Genomic DNA, 23137 nt, shown 5'->3' on the forward strand with positions numbered 1-23137 from the left:
GGTGTATATCATTCTGTTCGCTGTTTTAGCTCTGTTAGTAGAAGCCTGCATTATAATCTTTTGGCGTGCTTTTTTCAAACACCCCTCAATGTTTTTATGAGAGTAACCCCGCTCTTTCAGTCTGTTCTTAACCTCCAGAATCTGTTGTTCAGCCAAAGATTCAACTGAGTTGATTCTCAAAACTCGCATAAATTGAGAAATTGGTAAACTTACTTTTAAACTTGGCGAGTGATGGCTAGTCGCATATAATAACGAATTCCTATCCGTCTCTTTCCTATAAAGTGTGGTATTTATACGGTTATCCTTTATCTGGACCGTCACATCCAAGAAGTCGATTGTGTCCTTATCAATCTTAGCTGTCAATTTTATTGGTGTCTATAACTCATTTAGAGTCTCCACCATCTGCCTCCTCTGCTACCACTTCTGACACTGATCATTCAGGAAATCGCCCACCGAGCAGTTTTTTAGGGGTGCAGAGTGGGGCAGAGGCCTCATACCCAAGAGGAGAAGACCGCACCCAAGGAGGAGCGGTTATAAAGAGAAGAGGTCGCAGGAAACAGAGATGAGATTGATATTTAATATATCTGACCATCAATTAACACCTGATGAGACATTGGTTTGAACTTCATCCCTACAGTGAGACATGATCCCTTTGAATTGTGTGTGGACCAGTTTAAATGTAGTCGTAAACTTCGGCTTAGGGAATTCTTTGGACCCTGTGGTCATAGTGAACCTGTTCGCAGTAATAAATTTAAAATTGCCTAGCTTATTTAACCCCCCCTCAACTAACCCTGGTATAAAAACCTTTTCACGGGTGATGAAAGCTGATATTAGGAATGATGATAGTTTCAATAGATATGATAATCTGTCTAGAGGTCAGAGATTAGCTTTGAGATCATTACGTGAGAACAACAATCTGGTCATACGCCCCGCAGATAAGGGCGGGGCAATTGTACTACAAAACTGGGACAAATATGATAGTGAAATAAGAAGACAGTTGTCTGATGTTTCAACGTATAAACCTTGCTCTGCTAAAGTGATTAGTGAAATCAAAGATAGGGTTGATGCAGCTATTAATAGAGGTGTACGTAGTGGTTGGATTGATCAAGACACGGCTGATTTTTTGACAGTTGAGTTTCCTGTGTGTCCTTATATCTACACATTACCTAAGGTCCACAAGACCCTAGTGGACCCTCCCGGACGGCCGATTATATTGGCGCAAGGGTCTGTGTTACAGCCAATTGCTAAGTTTATTGATGCATTTTTGCAGCCAATAGTATTAAAGATTCCCAGTTATTTGAGGGACACATATGACTTTCTTGAAAAAATCAGACGTGATCAGACTGTGAATTATGACGGCATTTATTTAGCATCTCTTGATGTAAATTCATTATATACGGTAATACCGCATGAGACCAGGATGAATTCTATACGTGATGCTTTAATATCCTTTGGACACACTGGTCCACCTTTTTTGATCGAACTATTAGGTCTGGTATTGAAGGATAATCATTTCTTGTATGCAGGTGGTTTGTATAGGCAGGTGTCAGGGACCGCAATGGGGACTAACCTGGCACCTGCTTATGCTAATATCTATAGGCACTGGTTGAGACTAAATATATTCTTCCTGCATTTGGAAACAACATTGTACAGTACTATAGGTTTATAGACGATATTTTCCTACTATGGAATGGCACGGAGACTGGGTTTTGGCAGATGGTGGAGACTCTAAATGAGTTACAGACACCAATAAAATTGACAGCTAGAATTGATAAGGACACAATCGACTTCTTGGATGTGACGGTCCAGATAAAGGATAACCGTATAAATACCACACTTTATAGGAAAGAGACGGATAGGAATTCGTTATTATATGCGACTAGCCATCACTCGCCAAGTTTAAAAGCAAGTTTACCAATTTCTCAATTTATGCGAGTTTTGAGAATCAACTCAGATGAATCTTTGGCTGAACAACAGATTCTGGAGGTTAAGAACAGACTGAAAGAGCGGGGTTACTCTCATAAAAACATTGAGGGGTGTTTGAAAAAAGCACGCCAAAAGATTACAATGCAGGCTTCTACTAACAGAGCTAAAACAGCGAACAGAATGATATACACCAGTAGATATGATGACAAAGCATTGAATGTAAAGCGTGCCTTCAACAAAAATTGGAACATTATTTCCTCCGATCCTAAATTTGGTAGAGAGTCCCAGCAACAGCCAATGATGGCATATCGCAGAGGTGCAAATTTAAAACAGATGCTGATGCGACCTTTTGCTGGTCCACCCAAGGGAATAAGTGGTACATGGTTAAGATCTTCGAAGAAAGGATGTTTCAAGTGCTTAGATTGCACAACGTGTCGATCAATAATACCAGGATCCACTTTCCCACACCCCCATAGTGGGGCACCTATTGATTAAACACAGTCTACATTGTCTTTTGGATCATGTCATTTACCTTATTATTTGTCCATGCGGACTGGTGTATGTTGGACTCACTAAACGGCGGTTTAGAGATCGGATGGCAAACCATTGATGTTCAATTAGACAGGCCCTGGAGTCAGGAAGTTCGGATAAGCCAGTTGCCAGACACTGGGTTGAGGCTGGACACCAAATTCCTATGTTACGTTGTCGCATTATTGACTGGATTCCACCGTCCATCAGAGGTGGCAACCGCTTATTAAAACTGCATAAACGAGAGTCTGAATGGATCTTTAGGTTGGACACTATTTCCCCAAGAGGACTGAACGAACAGCTTGTCCTAAAGAATTTTTTGAGATAAAATAGTTTTTGCTCCATCATAACACTGTCTTTCATTGTATTTTAATGACTTAGTTTACTGGTTATGGTGTTGTGAGCAAGAACCTGGGCTATCTGTGTGTGCGCTTGTTCCTACTATGTAGAACCGAGGTTCTTATATGGGTGCTCGCGCGCGCACTTTATTTGGCCGTGGGTTAATTGCACTACACACCATGATCATTTGTGTTGTTTGTCTTTTTTCAATGATTATAGTGATGTGTGTTGTTGTAAAAATAGGTTTTACCTGGATTCCTCTTTGATTACCCCATGAAATGGTTTAGAATAAAAATATATAGGAGTATACCTAATTTTAAAGGTGGCTGGTGGGCTGCATGTATTAGATGTATCTGATGTGATCAAGTAGTCTCCCTGGTAGTGGAAATCATATCTTATTTAGATTATTTCTCCACCTTAGCATTTGTTGCTTTGTAGCCATTATAATATATGTATACTTCTGATGAGTTTGGCTTAGTGTTTTGCACTGTTTGCTTGTTGCTATGTGGAAGCGTTGCTATGTCTGGCGACGTCGCTAGAGAAACTGTTGTTGAGATATCTTTGAACCGGAAGTACTGGCACAGCCGTTTCCGCATTTGCAGCAATGGAACGCACGCCGGGTCCGGACATGCGGCAGTGGAACGCACACCGTGACGGGCGCAGGTGGAGCGCATCTCCTGCAATGAGCAGGATATTGTGCTAGCCATTTGTAATGGGGGTATTTAAGAGGTCTCCAGGGAACAGGTATGCGACTTCTGCTGCAATGACTCTGCTATGTTGTTATGCTGGTGGCTTTTACTGCTGACACGCTTGACAAAGGTCCTGATGGACCGAAACGTCGCTGTGATTCTGTCTTCATGCATATAATGAAGCCTTGCATTCATATCTTTGTGAGTATGATATAATAAATTTTCTTCAAGCACATTTATGGACTGGAGAGTGCCTACTTACAAGAATCTATATTTATCAGAAATCACCCATTTAGGGGATCATCTGTGTAGAAGCGCCCCAAAGATGAACTTTTGATGAGAGTGCGGGACTTCCCCATTGGATATATATATATATATATATATATATATATATATATATATATATATATATATATATATATATATATATATATACACACACACACACACACACACACACATTCTTCTTGTCAGGAACAGCAAGGTCCCTAGTGACGTTAATACGTTCTAGTGTGTATGAACAGGTACTGAATGCCAATTTTTGAGGATCTGATCAGGAAACATTATGGTCGACCTAAGAAAGATTTTCGAGTCGATCTCAGGGAGTAGCAACTGGGCAAAATAAAATTTTTGCGCCCCTGAGGGGTCTGAGAGAAATCTATTCTACGAACATGACTCCCTCCATAATATTATCACGTCTGTGATCGTGCCACAGACCTATATAATCATACTATACATACATACATACATACATACATACATACATACAGGTATAGATCTATCGGATATGCATCATAATATTTCCATACCCACCCAGTCAGATATTGTTGGTGCAGACAGGGACACCCCCCACGTCTGTGTCTCCCATATCGTTTTCTCTTGGGAAAAATATACCTCTACTGACATGTTGACATATTTACATGTACACAGTACCATTAGGAGTCGACAGCACCGACATAGTCATTCCCTTTGGGGCAGAGCCCTCTGCCTCAAATATGCCGACACACGTGTACCAAACACCCACCGACATAACACAGAAGGAGTTTACCAGCTCATTTTCCCCAGCGCTCATGATATAGTGTTTGTATTTCACTTTATATATTACACCAAACCACTGTGCTCCCCCCCCCCCCCTCCCCTCATTTTCCACTCTGATCCATGCAGCAGTGTTTAGGAAGGACCAGCATCTCTGTGAGGAGAAAATGGCGCCGGAAAGAGCTGTGAGGGCTAAGCCACGCCCCCTCACTGGCACGCTTCAGTCCTGCTCAAATCTACACATTATACTGGCGGGGGTCCTATATTTAGTGCCTAGGCACTTTTAATACACATTTTTGACAGTTTACTACTTCGGTGTGCATGCTACCCAGGGCGCCCCCCCTGCGCCCTGCACCCTATCAGTGCCGCTGTGTGTGTGGGCGCATGGCGCGCAGCGCGACCGCTGCGGTACCTCAACACTGAAGTCTTCTGCCGTCACTGAAGTCTTCTTTTCTTCTTTTACTCACCCGGCTTCTTTCTTCTGGCTCTGTGAGGGGGGTGACGGCGCGGCTCCGGGAACAAGCAGCTAGGCGTACCAAGTGATCGAACCCTCTGGAGCTAATGGTAGCCTAAGAAGCATAGCCCTTGAACTCAGAAGAAGTAGGTCTGCTTCTCTCCCCTCACTCCCACGATGCAGGGAGTCTGTAGCCAGCAGGTCTCCCTGAAAATAATAAACCTAACAAAGTCTTTTCAGAGAAACTCAGTAGAGCTCCACTGTATGTGACCAGTCTAGCTGGGCACAGAATCTAAACTGGAGGCTGGAGGAGGGGCATAGAGGGAGGAGCCAGTTCACACCCAATCAAAGTCTTAAAGTGTGCCTATGTCTCATGCGGATCCCGTCTATACCCCATGGTTCTTGAAGCATCCCCAGCATCCTCTAGGACGTATGAGAAAAGGTAATTAGAAGTACAGTAGTGTGATTATATATAACTACATACAGTGAGATAAACAAAACATTAGACAGAGTATATGGATTAGATGTTCATATGTGCAGAGATGTTTATTAGCCCATCTTTCAGAAGGCCTAAAAAGCGGCCCGGTAGGATTTAGATCACATGTACCAGGACCAATTGAAAGCACCATGATGGGGGCAAACCTTTAAGTCTATGAAGCAATCATTAATTACCTGTAAGGACACATTTAATGTGTATTCTGTGGTGACCTGTAGACAGAGATTTATGGGCCTAATCCAGAGATGCATGCAGTTCATGGTTACAGCTTCGCACATATTGTTTCGCGAGTGCACAGTAAGGATTCCTCTGGGCTGCACATGCACAGTTTGCCATTTGTAACTCTTAGTGTCATTTCTCTCAACTCAACTGCGTGCATATTGTACGATGGCACGGAGGCACAGTAATTAGCATGGCTGACTCGCAGCACTGGAGCCATGATTTACTAGGGCACTTCTGTGTGTGAAGTTTGTAAGTTATCAACAAGTGCTCTGCTTTAGTCCCGTGTCTTTGCATGCTAGAGAATATAGGGGTCTATTCATGAAGCAGTGAAAAAAGTGTAAAAAAGTGAGACAGTGGAGAAGTTGCCCATGGCAACTAATCAGTGTTGACATAAAATGTATAAATTGCATTCTATAAAATTATATACAGCAGCTGATTGGTTGCCATGGGCAACGTCTCCACTGGCTCACTTCTCCACACTTTTCACTGCTTGATGAATAGACAGTGTAGTATGTAAGGCCCGCTGGGTCACAGATAGATGTGCATGACTAAACATTTCCCAAAGCCGGGATGTTCATTATGTGTCCCTCCAGCTGCTGTGGAACTACACATCCAAGCATGCCTTGCCATAGGTTTCTTACTAGTGCATGCTTAAATTGCAGTTGGGCATGCTGAGACGTGTAGTCCCACAGCAGCTAGAAGGCTCAATACTGCATAATAAGTGTAGCTAAAAAGAATAATCCATTTTCTTTCTCAGATTTCATAGCAGTCCTGCCGTAATCGCTGTTCGGATAAGTAGACGCAAGAAAATGTTGACACCCCCGAAGGGATATAGTGCAACTTTTCCATCCTTTCCTTGCCTTTTTTCTGCCTAGTCAGCTGAACTAGGCAAATGCCAGAAAAGGGAGATATTTAAAAAAAAAAAAAATTTGGGGGAGAAAGTAACCTTGTGAAAAGAATCTGGAATGTCCCTATTTAGCTTCTATTTGAATTGCCAATGAGACAAAGGGTGGCTTATTGGGGTGGTTTAGTACTACCAGAGGAAGTAGGAACAGCAAGCAGAACTATTACATTTGGAAAAGCAAACATAACAACAATCATGACTCATGCAGCTGACGTCATAAGCATATGTCAGCAGACCAGGAGGGAGGAGCAGCTGAAAACGCTTCAGGACTGCCAAGTTAAGTCAGATTCAAGCTTGGGACTAGCAGCAAACAAAAAATGTGGCTGTGGGTGGGGTACTGTATAGAGCAGAAGAAGCCTGGGCTGCTGGGAAAGGAGACCTTAACGGTTTGGTGCACAGACTCCAGCTCACCAGCCTATACCTGGATATCTAAGGATGCCATGAAGTCCCATGGCTCCAGAGCCAGAATGATTAAGTAAAATGACTACATATGGAACTTCAGAACACTAAGGTACTTATTAAGCAACTTCAGGCTCAGGATGAGCCTGAACGAGCTGTCCGGCCTCTGAACCAGGAAGAGGTTGATACACAGTAGAAGCCCGTGCCTCTCTGAGATGGGGGAACTGGGATGATGACCTTGGAGTCCAAGAGGGAGCGAATGGACTACCTCAGTGCTCCTGCTTTTCCTGGACCTACTGGTAGGCCTGTTGAAAAGTACTGGGCAAGAGGACGCTTCCAAAGGGCTAGGGCGTAGGCCTAGGAACCTATACCCCAAACCCAGGAGTCTACCATGTTTGACATTCATACATCAGAGAAAAGGAGAAGAGGGCCTCCCTCATTATGCAGCAGGCTTGTCAGTCTATACCCAGTGGTGTCCCTGTGTTCCCTATGGCTTAAGAAGAGATATATATATATATATATATATATATATATATATATATTTTTGAGTATGAAATTAATGAAAATGTTTAAATTATGCATTGACTCTTTAGCTCATATAAATATGCGTAATGTTTACAAAAGAATTTAAGTGCAATGAGAAATAACACATACTGAGCTCATAGGTTTGTGTCAACATATCCTTTTCATAAATGATATCTACTGGAAGGGATGGAGCTTTCATATCCTCATCATCTTCATCCTCATCCTCTTCCTCCTTTCTTTTATATTCTTTGATCAGCTTCATACATCGAACCATTATATCTGTGCCTAACAGAAGAAATCAAGTTATTACAATCTCTGCTGTGCTGTAGAACAACTTTTGTTTTTCGGGTTAGTCATTTCCTATAAGCTCCGGTTTAACAGAGGTGGTTTGCACTTATTTCCTCCATAAAGCAGGATTCCCAAGAAGACCTAGAGCAGGTTTTCCCAACAAAGCCAATTACGGCTTCAGAGTGTGGGAGGCCAGATCCAAAGGCAGCAGTCTTCCTCAAGGATCCAGTGTTGAAAAAGGAACAGCAAAAACCTGCACCTTCATAGAATTCATAGAACTTTTAAAATTCCATCTGAGGAAATAGAAGCAAATGAGAGACAAAAGACCTTGGAGAGCAAATAATGTTCCCCACACAAGACCACAAGGCATATAAATACAAACAGGAAAGAGAGCATGGTCTGAATTAGTGAGTTGGCAAAGCACTTCAGCTCAAGAATGGGTAGATTTTATGACAACAGCATACCTTTCTTAGTCCTGCAGTGTTCTGCATCAGGTTGAATCTCATGTAATGGTAATGAAATTATCTTCACATATCCAGCATTTGCCATATAATGATAAAGTCTTTTAAAAAGTCTTTCAGGTAGCCCCTTAAAATAAAAGTAGAAAAGAAAATAGCTAAACAAAACACGTAAATACTAATAAACGCTGCCTCGGGGAAAAGATATGATACGATAGATAGATAGATAGATAGATAGATAGATACACACACATATATATATATATATATATATATATATATATATATATATATATATATATATATCGTAGTGGGCATAACCAGTATCTCGAGCCATAAGCGGCTCCTGAGTAAATATAAAACGGAGCAAAGATGCGGTGCGGAAGTGCTTGGATAAAGAATATAAACAAAACAAATCAAAAACTAATATGGCATATACCATTATGGATATAATGGGCAATGATAGCCCAGAAATATTGATCATACTAGCATAGCTGCACCCAAACGTCAGGTAATAAACATGACCTCATCTCATCATCATGAGTGCTAGTATAGAGATAATTATGCACTACAGATAAATGTCAGTTTCTTCCAGCAGCTTATGTACAATCATCAAGTGTTCATGCTGAGCCATAGTCAGCTAATGAGACATGCGTCTTAATCAAAAGTTGGTATAGTAAAATCAAAATCATAATGTCCATGGTAAATGTGTAATAGTTCAACACATATTATCCTGTAAAGAAAAATCATGATTAATAAAGCCACAGACTACTGTATAGAAAAGACCAGATTGCAAAAAAATAAAAAAACAAAAAAAGAGAAAAACAAAAAGAACATTCATTCTCAGGATTTAACCTAAGTATATGCCATAATGTATGGCATCATTAAGGCCACGCGGTCGTTTAGCATCAAGATGGAAAATCCATGAAGCCTCCCTTTTAAGTAGCATCTTTGCACGGTCTCCGCCCCTCCTTGGTAGATCCACTTTGCCTATAATCATACATCTCAGCGAAGCCAGTGAATGTCTGGCCTCAACAAAGTGTCTGGCCACAAGCTTGTCAGAAGTACCATCTACTAGTGCCGACCTAATTGATAGTCGGTGTTTCGCCATTCTATCCCGGAATGGACATATTGTCTTACCGACATATGCAAGTGAACATGGACATGTTAGGATGTAAATAACAAAATCCGAAGTGCAAGCGACTCTTTTGCGTATGTAGATTTTTTTGCCAGTGTGAGGGTGAAATGGAAAAACTCACCAGCCATCATACCTCTACATGTCGTACAGTTTATGCACGGATAACATCCTGGTTTATTAGGATTTAACCATGTTGTGGTAGCTTGAATTGGAGTCATATCTGGTAACATCCGTAACTCGTTCAGATTATGTGCACGTCGGAAGCTCACTAATGGTTTCTTTGGTAACGTCTTTGCCAAAGATGGATCTGACCTGATAATAGGCCACCTTTTGTGTATGGATCTACGTATGGTGGATCCGGCACCGTCAAACGTAGTCGTGAACACAAAAGGTTTTCCATTCTTCTGGCTGGAGCGGTTGCCCCTTTCAAAGATGTCCTTGGCTTTATTTAGACATCTACTAATGGTCCGGTCGTCATAACCACGTGTGGAGTACCTCTGTTTCATCTCTTCAAGTTGGCTTTGTGCTATTGTAGATTCCGAATTATTTCGCAAAACTCTCAAAAATTGAGAGATGGGCAAGTTCTGCTTGAGTGATCCTGGATGGTAACTATCAAAATGTAATAAAGTATTGCGATCTGTATCCTTCCTGTATAGTCTGTAGCCATAACCCAGTTCTGTGGCAAAGACACTAACATCCAGAAAAGAAATAGTCTGACTATTACACTGCATCGTGAATCTAATTGGAGATTCCAGGGTGTTCAAATGTTGTATCATCAATTGTACAGATTGCTCAGTTCCCCTCCACAGTAAAATAATATCGTCAATAAACCTCTGGTAAAAAAACGATACTATCCCAAAACAGCGGGGCAAGATTTTCAGACTCATAGGCATCCATAAATAAGTTAGCATATGAGGGTGCTATGTTACTGGCCATTGCAGTACCCGCTGTTTGGAGATAGTACTGCTCTCCGTATCGGAAGTAATTACAGGTAAGAATAAGCTCAAGCAGATCAATCAAAAATTCAATGGAGGGAGGGCCCACATGATGCTTGATCAACACCCGTCTCACGGTGCCGATACCAGCATCATGTGGGATGACTGTATAAAGTGAGGTAACATCCATGGTTACCAACAGGCTGTCAGGCATATACGGCAATGAGTCTAATAGTTCTAAAAAATGACGGTGTCTTGAAGGTAACTTTTGGTTAATTTGACACAGGGCTGCAAAAATTTGTCCAAATATTGTGCCACTGGCGAAAATAAAGAATTACGAGCCGAAATTATAGGCCTGCCAGGGGTTTTATCAAAAGTCTTATGGACTTTGGGTAAAAGATACACAATTGGACAGATTGGATACTCTGTCTTAAGAAATCCCATAGTGTCTTCATCAATCCAATTATTGCTCAAAGCAAAATCAAGTGTGGTATCTAAACGGGCTTTAAAACCCAAGACCGGATCACTGTCGAGCAGCCTGTAGGTCCAAGTATCAGCTAATAGTCTCAAAGCCTCAGTGTGGTAGTCAGAGGTATTCAAGACCACCACTAGTCCACCCTTATCAGCTGATCTGATAGTAACAGCTCGATTTTCCTTAAGGTCTTCTAATGCCTGTTTCTCTAAAAGGCGTAAGATGTCTAACTCTAACTTGTTTTCCAAGAGATTCCCTAATCTCAACATCAAGCATCCTAGTGAAGGTCTTAATACTGGGGTTGTAGGAAACAGGGTCATAGGTGCTCTTTTTCTTAAATGGATTCATTATATTAGTTGTGGAGTGATTTTGGTCAAACTTTTCAGCAAGTCTAAGTTTACGTCCCAGCTTATATTTATCAATAGACCAACCAAATTCGTTGACTCTTGGTGTAGGAATGAAACTAAGGCCTTTAGATAAAAGACTAGTTTCAGGCTCAGTTAACATATGGGAGGAAAGGTTAATTACCGACTCTTTTGGGCCTTATTTTGTTTCTTTTTTTCTTTTGAAGTCGCCCCGACGGAGGTGGGTCCTTCTACGTTTAAAGCTAAATCACCCAATTGTGATCGTGTATTGGCACGAGGAAGTGGTGGTCTATTAACTGTTTGTGAATCAGATGAATCACGCTCTGAAGATGAATAGCTGTCAAATTGAGAATGATTAAATCTCTGTCTATGGTTTCTAAATCTGAATGGTATAGAGTTGTCACTGCCAGTGAGCCACCGATAGACCCTGTGTTCCTTATAATCCCGGTCTACTAGTTTAGTTCTCTTGAAAGACACAAACTCCTTCCGATATTTATCAATCTGTTGCTTGAGTTTGGTCATCCACAGCTGTGAATTATCCGACTGTAGTGCCTCTACCACACCTGGACGGAACTGGGCAATCTCATTTCTAGTTTTCTTCAAATCTGATACAACCTCTTCTATAACAAGGAGTAATAAATCAAACAAGCATTTATTGAGAACTGAACACCACCTGCTGCAAAAGGTTGGATTTCTCCTCCCAATCGTGGGTATATTTCTCAAACGAAAGCCCAGAGGGATTTGTTTTTTTACGGAAATAATCAGATAAAAATTGACCATGCAGCAGGAGGTCCACTTCTCTTTTCTCCAGGTTAACCAATTTGTGATAAGTGTCTATTACATTTTCAGCAGGAAGTTGTTCAAAATCACTGAACTCAGATAAGACAGCGTCATCATCTGTTAAAGCTAATAAATCATGTTCAGCTGCAAACAATAATTCAGTAGATACAAGATTCTCCATTAGTATAATAGCAATCAGTAGCAATCACATCAACATGTCATGTCAACTACCACAGAACTGGGTTGTTCTAAAAATGTAAATAGTAATGCAAAAGCAAAAAAAGAATAAAAAAATCTTAGGCAAAAAAATAAACAGGAAAAATGAGATAAACCATTCCACCTGTCTCATAGACACCAGGAGTCAGTCTGTCCACATTACCAGAGCAATAAATCCATATGTTGCACCTAAAACTATTCTTTAGGCAAAAGAATTATAAAAGATTTCATGGGTGCCGGACCATATTTGCACCAAATCATGCAAATTAATACAAACAGTCCATGTGATCCACACTCATGTTTGCAAATTCTATGCTGGGGTGCATTCCAAATGAAAAACAACCAGATGGTTATTATTCCAGTATATCCATAGAGAAGGAGAGCACTCACCAGACTTCTTTAAAAGGTAGATCCTTTATTCAGAACATGGGATAAAACATCACATCAACGTTTCGTCCTATATTGGACCTTTGTCAAGATACTAACAGTACAATGGACAGACATATATACCCCCACAGGTACCACCCACCAATCAAGTGAGAACCACCCACAGATATTCAATAATCTTATTAGATATACTCTCACCGATGTCATGACAAAAAAACTAACCTGGGGGGTGATGTATGAAAAACGTCCTAACGGACGTTATGTGCCTGGGGGCGTATCACCACATTATCGTGGTGATACGCCCCCACCCGCCGCCACAATGTATTATTTGCATGCCTGCCGATGTGGGAGGGCGTTATGTCACCTGTAGTGTGATATGCCTTCTTCCACATCGGCGAGGCTGTTATCGGCGCAGCAGTCTGTGCGCATGCGCCCTTCTCCCCTCCTTCCAGCAGGCACTGCTAGCAGCCTCCGGCTCATGCGCCGCCGGAGGTTTGTCCAGGAACAATAAAGTTTTTTCATCTCAATTTCATTTAAAAAAAAAAAACAACAGCACATCCATGATTGATGGTAACACACAGCGCCTGGCCGGGGGAGGCGTTACGCCCGGCGTTCACAAGAGACGAAAAGTGACAGCAGAGGCAATCATACATTGCCTCTGCTCTTCGTCTCCCATTCACTTCAGCGGGGTAGCGGTAAGTGGCGGGGGCGCGCGGCGGAGAGGCCATACGGCGTTAACACGCCATTCATACATTAAGAGGAAGTGCTAAATGCAGGCTTAAGGTGCGCTGTGGTCAGCGGAAACCACAGCGCACTTTCATACATCTGCCCCCTGATGAGAACAATGAATCACTGACAATATAGTGTGTAGGCCGTTAGATCTCAAAATAGTCAAACACGGAGGTAATAAACATATATATATATATATATATATATATATAAAAATAAGAGAGAGAGAGAGAGAGAGAGAGAGAGAGAGAGAGAGAGAGAGAGAGAGAGAGAGAGAGAGAGAGAGCGCGAGAGATAGATATATGATAGATAGATAGATGGATGGATATATGATAGATAGATAGATAGATAGATAGATAGATAGATAGATAGATAGATAGATAGATAGATATTTGCATTGAGTCGTCAGTCAGATATTCGTACACAGCAATGGGTAACATTATATGGATATAAATATCAGACTGAATATTGTATAAATGTAATACCAAATCTTCACGAAGGTTCACCAAAGTTTCCAGCTGATTTTCACATCCACTTAGCATGGAAGAAACCTTCTCAGTAAGCATGTCATACTTATTTCTCCTGAAAAAATAAAATACATCATAGGTTTTAAAAAAAAATCATGCAACTCATGCAGAATACATTTGTGCTGGAGAAAATAAGAGTTATGGTAGACACTACCTATATTAACGTTTTTCTTCAAAGTCTAAAGCAGAGGTTCTCAAACTCGGTCCTCGGGGGCCCACACAGTGCATGTTTTGCAGGTCTCCTCACAGAATCGCAAGTGAAATAATTAGCTCCACCTGTGGACCTTTTAAAATGTGTCAGTGAGTAATTAATACACCTGTGCACCTGCTGGGTTACCTGCAAAACATGCACTGTGTGGGCTCCCGAGGACCGAGTTTGAGAACCTCTGGTCTAAAGGGTCCACAGAAACACCATGGCAATGTCTCAAAACAGTCTCCCCTAAGGGTGGGGACATGACTGAGCTTGGAGAACTCGTCACCCAAAGTCAGCATCCTGTGAGGTAAATATATCAAAGGTGTAGAACCTGAGAAAAGTGTGAACGGAAGACTATGTGGTGGCTCTGCACAACTGTTCGGCAGACGCTACACGACTAGCCACCCATGAAAGCCCCACAAACCGAGAGGAATGAGCATTGAGAACACCAGGAACAGGAAGATCAGTTTCATGTATGCCTGAGAAATAGTCATTTGAATCCAACGAGCCAAAGTCTGCTTGTTAGAAGGACAACCTTTCCTGTGAAAACCGTACAAAAAAAAAAAAAAGGAGCATCAGATTGACGGATAGACTTAGGTCGCGACACATAAATCTGAAGTTGTCGTACCACATCTAACAATACATCACTTGTGGAAGGGTTTGGAGATTGAAAGGCTGAAAACACAATCTCTTCATTGATATGAAATTTGGAGACCACCTTAGGAAGGTATCCAAACCTAGCCCTAAGGACAACTCTGTCTGGATGAAGAATCAAAACAGGAGAGCCACTAAATCAGACACTCTGTGAGCAGATGCAATAGCCAGGAGGACGGGAGTCTTCTCCATCAGCCACTTTAAGTACACAGAGTCCAATGGTTCAAACGGAGAAGTTTGCATCCACGTAGGTGGCTAAGGGATCCCTGGTCCTTGACACGTATACTGAAAGTTTGTGGTTGTGGCCAAATGCCATAAGATCCACATCTGGTAGGCCCCACTTGTCCACTAGATCCTGAAAGACTTCTGGATGTAGAGCCCACTCTCGAGCATATGTGCTGTCGTCTTAGGAAGTCTGCTACCCAGTTGAAGACTCCTGTGATGAACACATCCACGGAGACTGGTATCCTTGGTGAGTAGTACATAATCAGAAATCCAAAAGGGATGGCCCTTGTTAAAAAGGGACGTCTGAAGCCACAACAAGAGGGACCCCCGAACCTTTGGTGACACCAACATAGTCTGGGTTTTGGGAAGATGACGTTGTCTGTTCAATCATGACAAAATCAGATGTAGAGGTCTGGAGTGAAACTGTGCATATTCCACCATGTTGAAAGTGGAGACCATACAGTAGATCCCAGAACTCGCATGGTTGAGTGGATGGACACCAACCTGTGTCTAAGAAAATAGGATTATAAATTACCTACCGGTAAATCCTTTTCACGTAGTCCGTAGAGGATGCTGGGGTCCACATTAGTACCATGGGGTATAGACGGGTCCCTTGGGAGCCATGGGCACTTTAAGAGTTTAAAAGAGTGGGATGGCTCCTCCCTCTATGCCCCTCCTACCAGACTCAGTATAGAAACTGTGCCCGAGGAGATTCACACCAGCTCACACATACAAGGCAAACGAAAACTCAGCAACAGCTGAAGAACATTACTTAACTAAGTAACAACACAGTACTTATCCAAGAACAAAGCAGTACTGAACCAAGAAACCACTGCAGGATAACAAAGCGCTGGGCGGGCGGCCAGCACCTCTACGGACTACGAGAAAAGGATTGGGCCTTAACAGATTTTGGACACAGCAAACCTGCCGTAGAATAAGCATGCTGGATAGTAAACCTGATCCAGCGAGAAATCGTCTGCTTAGAAGCAGGACACCCAATCTTGTTGGGATCATAAAGGACAAACAGAGTCCGACTTTCTGTGACGAGACGTTTTCTTCACATAAATCTTCAAAGCCCTCACAACATCCAAGAACTTTGAGGTAATTGAGGAGTCGGTAGCCACTGGCACCATAATAGGTTGGTTGATATGAAAAGCAGACACAACCTTCGGAAGAAATTGCCGACGCGGCCTGAGCTCACCTCTATCTTCGTGAAAAATCAAGTAGGGGCTCTTGCAGGACAATGCCCCTAATTCTGACACACGTCTAGCAGATGCCAATGCTAACAGTGTGACCGCCTTCCAAGTAAGAAACTTGACCTCAACTTCCTGTAAAGGTTCGAACCAATCCGACTGCAGGAATTGCAACACCATGTTGTTAAGATCCAAAGATGCCGTAGGAGGCACAAAATGAGGCTGGATGCGCAGGACCCCTTTCAAGAAAGTCTGAACCTCAGGGAGAGAAGCCAATTGTTTCTGGAAAAAAATGGACAAGGCCGAAATCTGGACCTTAATGGAGCCCAAACGCAGGCACACATCCATACCTGCTTGCAGGAAGAGGACAAACCGTCCAAGTTGAAACTCCACCGTAGGAAACTTCTTGGACTCACACCAAGACACATACTTTTTCCAAATCCGATGGTAATGTTTAAACGTTACTCCTTTCATAGCCTGTATCAGGGTAGGAATAACTTTGCTGGGAATACCCTTCCGAGCTAAGATCTGGCGCTCAACCTCCATGCCGTCAAACGTAGCCGTGGTAAGTCTTGATAAGTGAACGGCCCTTGTTGCAGAAGGTCCTATCGAAGAGGAAGAGGCCTCGGATCTTCCAGCAGTAACTCCAGAAGATCCGCGTAAAAAGCCCTCCTGGGCCAGTCCGGAGTAATGAAGATCGCCTGAACTATTGTTCTCTTTACAAGCTTTAGAATCCTTGGGATGAGTGGAAGTGGAGGGAACACGTACACTGACTTGAACACCCACGGAGTCACCAGGGCATCCACCACCACAGCCTGAGGGTTTCTCAACCTGGAACAGTACCGCAGAAGCTTCTTGTTGAGGAGTGAGGCCATCATGTCAATTTGAGGTACACCCCAAAGTCTTGTCAACTCTGCGAACACCTCCTAATGAAGGCCCCACTCTCCTGGATGGAGATCGTGTCTTCTGAGGAAGTCCGCTTCCCAGTTGTCCTCACCCGGAATGAAGATTGCTCACAGCGCCACAGCGTGCTTTTCTGCCCAGAGGAGAATTCTCGTCACCTCTGACATCGCAACTCTGCTCCTCGTTCCGCCATGTCGGTTTATGCAGGCCACCGTTGTTACATTGTCCAACTGCACTTGAATGGCCTGATCTTGCAGAAGGTGTGCTGCCTGTAGAAGACCGTTGTACACGACTCTTAGTTCAAGGACGTTTATTGGAAGAACAAACTTCAGACTTGACCACCTTCCTTGGAAGGTTTCCCCTTGGGTGACTGCGCCCCAACCTCTGAGACCTCCATCCGTTGTTAGAAGGATCCAGTTCTGAACACCGAACCTGCAGCCCTCTAGAATGTGAGGCAGCTGTATCCACCCCATAGGAGTGAGATCCTGGCTGTCGACGACAGACATAGTATCTGGTGCATGTGCAGGTGAGATCCTGACCACTTGTCGAGAAGATCCAGTTGGAAGGGCCGTGCATGAAATCTTCCGTACTGTAGAGCCTCGTAGGAGGCAACCATCTTCCCCAGAAGGCGAATGCACTGATGGACCCATACCTGGGCAGGCTTCAAGACATCCCTGACCATTGATTGGATCACCAACGCTTTCTCCACCGGTAGAAACGCCCTCTGTACCTGTGTGTCGAGGATCCTCCCTAGGAAAGAATCTCCTTGTCGGCTCCAAATGTGACTTTGGAAGATTCAAGATCCATCCACGATCCCAGAGTAGACGAGTCGTGAGAGCAATGCTCTGCAACAGCTTCTCCCTGGATGATGCTTTTATCAGCAGATCGTCCAGATACGGAATTATATTTACTCCCTGCCTGCGGAGGAGAACCATCATCTCTGCCATCACCTTGGTGAAAAACCTCGGTGCCGCGGAGAGGCTGAATGGCAGCGCCTGGAACGGATAGCGACAGTCCAACAGTGCAAATCTTAGATAAGCCTGGTGAAGATTGGAATGTGATGGTACGCATCCTTGATATCCAGGAATACCAGGAATCCCCCCTTCTACAGACCTGAGATCACCGCTTTCAGAGACTCCATTTTTAACTTGAATTCCCTCAGATAAGGATTTGGTGACTTAAGGTTCAAAATTGGTCTGACCGAACCATCCGGTTTCGGTACCACAAATAGGTTTGCATAGTAACCCTTGTTTTCCAGAAGAGCTGGAACCGGAACAATGACACCTACCCTTTCCAATTTTTTAATGGCTTCCTGTAGGATAGCCCTGTCTGTCAGCAAAGCCAGTAAGCCTAATTTGAAGAATCTGTGAGGTGGGATCTCTGGAAACTCCAGCCTGCACCCCTTGTACACAATATCTATTACCCAGGGATCCAGGCCGGAGGACACCCAGACGTGACTGAAATGTCTGAGTCTCGCTCCCACCTGCTCGATCTCCAGGCTGTGAGGTCCACAGTCATGCTGAGGATTTTGAGGAGACAGAGGCAGGCTTCTGCTCCTGGAAACCTGCAGGTGCAGGTCTTTTGGATTTTCCTCGACCACCTCTGAAGAAAGTAGTAGGAGGCTTGGAATTTTTAGCTTTTGCGGACCGAAAGGACTGCATCGTGGACGTAGAAAAAGGTTTCTTCGTTGACTGAGTGGCTGTGGGAAGAAAGGTTGACTTACCAGCGGTTGCCATGGAAATCTACGCATCTAATGCTTCCCCAAATAGAGCCTGACCTGTGAAGGGTAGGTTCTCCACACTTCTCCTGGATTCCGCGTCTGCCAACCATTGGCGCTGCCAGAGTCCCATGTGTGCCGAGACAGCCATGGAAGACGTCCTTGCATTCAGATGACCCAGATCCTTCATGGCCTCCACCATGAAACCTGCAGAATCCTGTATGTTACGTAAAAACAATTCAACGTCACTTCTGTCCAGAGAATCTTATTCCTCTAGCAATGTCCCTGACCACTTAACTATGGCTTTAGAAATCCATGAGCAGGCAATAGTGGGCATTAACGCCACACCAGACGCAGTGTATATGGATTTGAGCGTAGTCTCAATCTTGTGGTCTGACGGTTCTTTCAAAGCGGTAGACCCAGGTACAGGCATCACCACCTAGACAGTCTAGATACAGAAGCATCCACTATAGGTGGGTTTTCTCCCTTTTTCCTATCTGCCTCAGGGAAAGGAAAGGCAACAAGAACCCGCCTCGGGATCTGGAATTTTTTCTCTGGGTTTTCCCAGGATTTCTCAAATAATGCATTCAATTCCTTAGACGCAGGGAAAATCAGGGAGGTTTTCTTATTGTCAGTAAAATAAGCCTCCTCAACCTGCTCAGGTGGTTTGTCAGTTATGTGTAACACATCCCCAATGGCCTCAATCATGAGCTGTACCCCTTTTGCAAGTGAAGCCTCCCCCCCCCCATATCCCCCTCACCGTCTGCCATCACAGAGTCGGTATCCGTGTCGACCTGCATAATCTGGGCAAGCGCATATTTCTTTGGGAACATACAAGGGGAATTTGAGGTAGTGGGAACAGAACCAGATAAAACCTCCACAGATTGTTTTAAAACCTGTGATTCAGTCTCATAGGGGTATATGCAATTGCGGTCGAATTCCCGAAAATGTCGAAAAACGGGACATTTTCGCCAAAAAAAAAAAAATTTCGACAATGCAATTCAGTACTTTTTGCCAAAAAAACTGACTTTCCAAATTCGACTTTTTGAAATTCGACATTTCTGCAATTGTACAAATGCGGCAATTCGACAAAAGTATATTCAACTGAAGTTTGTAAATTCGACAACAGTGCTTTTAGACAGTAAATTCGTCATTTTCAATCCGCCACACTTTGGTGGTGGAATCTAATAAAAAAATGTAAAAACATGTTTTTTTTGGTGTGTTTTTTTATTGGTAATAGCATATCTATTTATATTAGAAGGGATTAGGTACTTGGTTTGTCTATTTTCGAGGCACAAGTATTATTTATATATTTTTTAAAATATTTTTATTTTTATTTTTTTTAAATGGAATGGTAAAAATCAGAAAAAAAATTGCGTGGGGTCCCCCCTCCAAAGCATAACCAGCCTCGGGCTCTTCGAGCCGGTCCTGGTTCTAAAAATCCGGGGGAAAAACTGACGGGGGATCCCCCGTATTTCTAAAACCAGCACCGGGCTCTGCGCCTGGTGCTGGTGCAAAAAATACGGGGCACAAAAAGAGTAGGGGTCCCCCGTATTTTTTACACCAGCATCGGGCTCCACTAGCTGGAAAGATAATGCCACAGCCGGGGGTCACTTTTATACAGCGCCCTGCGGCCGTGGCATTAAATATCCAACTAGTCACCCCTGGCCGGGGTACCCTGGGGGAGTGAGGACCCCTTCAATCAAGGGGTCCCCCCCCAGCCACCCAAGGGCCAGGGGTGAAGCCCGAGGCTGTCCCCTCCCCCCATCCAAGGGCAGTGGATGGGGGGCTGAAAGCCTTGAGAAAAATGAAAGAATATTTTTTTCCCCAGTAGTACTACAAGTCCCAGCAAGCCTCCCCCGCAAGCTGGTACTTGGAGAACCACAAGTACCAGCATGCGGGTGGAAAAACGGGCCGACTGGTACCTGTAGTTCTACTGGAAAAAAAATACCCAAATAAAAACAGGAGACACACACCGTGAAAGTAAAACTTTATTTCATACATGCCGACACATACATACTTGCCTATGTTGACCCGCCGACTGCCAGGCCCCCCTCGTCACTAAAGAATCCAGGGTACCTGTGAAAAAAAATTATACTCACCTGATCCAGTGTCCAGATTATAACATACGTACTTGGCAAAAAAAATAAGAATTTACTCACCGGTAATTCTATTTCTCGTAGTCCGTAGTGGATGCTGGGGACTCCGTAAGGACCATGGGAAATAGACGGGCTCCGCAGGAGACTGGGCACTCTATAGAAAGATTTAGGACTATCTGGTGTGCACTGGCTCCTCCCCCTATGACCCTCCTCCAAGCCTCAGTTAGGAACTGTGCCCGGAAGAGCTGACACAATAAGGAAGGATTTTTGAATCCCGGGTAAGACTCATACCAGCCACACCAATCACACCATGTAACACGTGATAGGAACCCCGGTTAACAGTATGATAACAAATGGAGCCTCTGAAGAGATGGCTCACAACAAAACCCGATATTTGTAACAATAACTATGTACAGGTATTGCAGACAATCCGCACTTGGGATGGGCGCCCAGCATCCACTACGGACTACGAGAAATAGAATTACCGGTGAGTAAATTCTTATTTTCTCTGACGTCCTAGTGGATGCTGGGGACTCCGTAAGGACCATGGGGATTATACCAAAGCTCCCAAACGGGCGGGAGAGTGCGGATGACTCTGCAGCACCGAATGAGAGAATTCCAGGTCCTCCTCAGCCAGGGTATCAAATTTGTAGAATTTTGCAAACGTGTTTGCCCCCGACCAAGTAGCTGCTCGGCAAAGTTGTAAAGCCGAGACCCCTCGGGCAGCCGCCCAAGATGAGCCCACCTTCCGTGTGGAATGGGCTTTTACAGATTTAGGCTGCGGTAAGCCTACCGCAGAATGCGCCAGCTGAATAGTGCTACAAATCCAGCGCGCAATAGACTGCTTAGAAGCAGGAGCACCCAGCTTGGTGGGTGCATACAGGATAAACAGCGAGTTAGTCTTTCTGACTCCAGCCGTCCTGGAAATATAAATTTTTAGCGCCCTGATTACGTACAGCAACTTGGAATCCTCCAAGTCCCTAGTAGCCGCAGGCACCACAATAGGTTGGTTCAAGTGAAAAGCTGAGACCACCTTTGGGAGAAACTGAGGACGAGTCATCAATTCTGCCCTATCCATATGGAAAATCAGATAAGGGCTTTTACAAGACAAAGCCGCCAATTCTGAAACCCGCCTGGCCGACGCCAGGGCCAACAGCATAACCACTTTCCACGTGAGATATTTTAAATACACAGTCTTAAGTGGTTCGAACCAATGTGATTTCAGGAATGCCAAAACCACATTGAGATCCCAAGGTGCCACTGGGGGCACAAAAGGAGGCTGAATATGCAGTACTCCTTTGACAAAAGTCTGAACTTCGGGCAGTGAAGCCAGTTCTTTTTGGAAGAAAATCGACAGAGCCGAAATCTGGACCTTTATGGACCCCAATTTGAGGCCCAACGTCACCCCTGCTTGCAGGAAGTGCAGGAATCGACCCAGTTGAAATTCCTCCGTCGGGGCCTTCATGGCCTCACACCAAGCAACATATTTTCGCCAAATGCGGTGATAATGTCTTGCGGTGACATCCTTCCTGGCTTTGATCAGGGTAGGGATGACTTCCTCCGGAATACCCTTTTCCTTCAGGATCCGGTGTTTAACCGCCATGCCGTCAAACGCAGCCACGGTAAGTCTTGGAACAGACAGGGTCCCTGCTGCAGCAGGTCTTGTCTGAGCGGCAGAGGCCAAGGGTCCTCTGTAAGCATCTCTTGAAGTTCCGGGTACCAAGCTCTTCTTGGCCAATCCGGAACCACGAGTATGGTTTTCACTCCTCGCCTTCTTATTATTCTCAGTACCTTGGGTATGAGAGGTAGAGGAGGAAACACATAAACCGACTGGTACACCCATGGTGTCACTAGAGCGTCCACCGCTATCGCCTGAGGGTCTCTTGACCGGGCGCAATATCTTTTCAACTTCTTGTTGAGGCGGGACGCCATCATGTCTACCTGTGGTTTTTCCCACCGGTTGACCAGCATTTGGAAGACTTCTGGATGAAGTCCCCATTCTCCCGGGTGGAGGTCGTGCCTGCTGAGGAAGTCTGCTTCCCAGTTGTCCACTCCCGGAATGAACACTGCCGTCAGTGCTAACACATGATTCTCTGCCCATCTGAGAATCCTTGTGGCTTCTGCCATCGCCATCCTGCTTCTCGTGCCGCCCTGTCTGTTTACATGGGCGACCGCCGTGATGTTGTCTGACTGGATCAGTACCGGCTGGTTTTGAAGCAGGGGTCTTGCCTGGCTTAGGGCATTGTAAATGGCCCTTAGCTCCAGGATATTTATGTGAAGAGAAATCTCCTGATTTGACCACAGTCCTTGGAAATTTCTTCCCTTTGTGACTGCCCCCCAG

General features: G+C 44.1%; 1 protein-coding gene across 3 annotated transcripts in view; it reads right to left on the reverse strand.

Moving 5' to 3' along the window:
- GTF3C1 (general transcription factor IIIC subunit 1) overlaps positions 1 to 23137 on the reverse strand; it is a 489121-nt gene that overhangs the window by 424064 nt on the left and 41920 nt on the right. For all 3 annotated transcript variants that reach the window (XM_063934225.1, XM_063934223.1, XM_063934224.1), the window contains 3 exons: positions 13771 to 13867; positions 8270 to 8393; positions 7647 to 7802 (listed from right to left, as the gene is read on the reverse strand). In XM_063934225.1, coding sequence (XP_063790295.1) covers positions 7647 to 7802; positions 8270 to 8393; positions 13771 to 13867 — 377 coding nt within the window. The remainder of the gene's footprint in view (positions 1 to 7646; positions 7803 to 8269; positions 8394 to 13770; positions 13868 to 23137) is intronic.

The sequence above is a fragment of the Pseudophryne corroboree genome, chromosome 7 (assembly GCF_028390025.1).
Source record: "Pseudophryne corroboree isolate aPseCor3 chromosome 7, aPseCor3.hap2, whole genome shotgun sequence".
In the NCBI taxonomy this organism is placed as follows: domain Eukaryota; kingdom Metazoa; phylum Chordata; class Amphibia; order Anura; family Myobatrachidae; genus Pseudophryne; species Pseudophryne corroboree.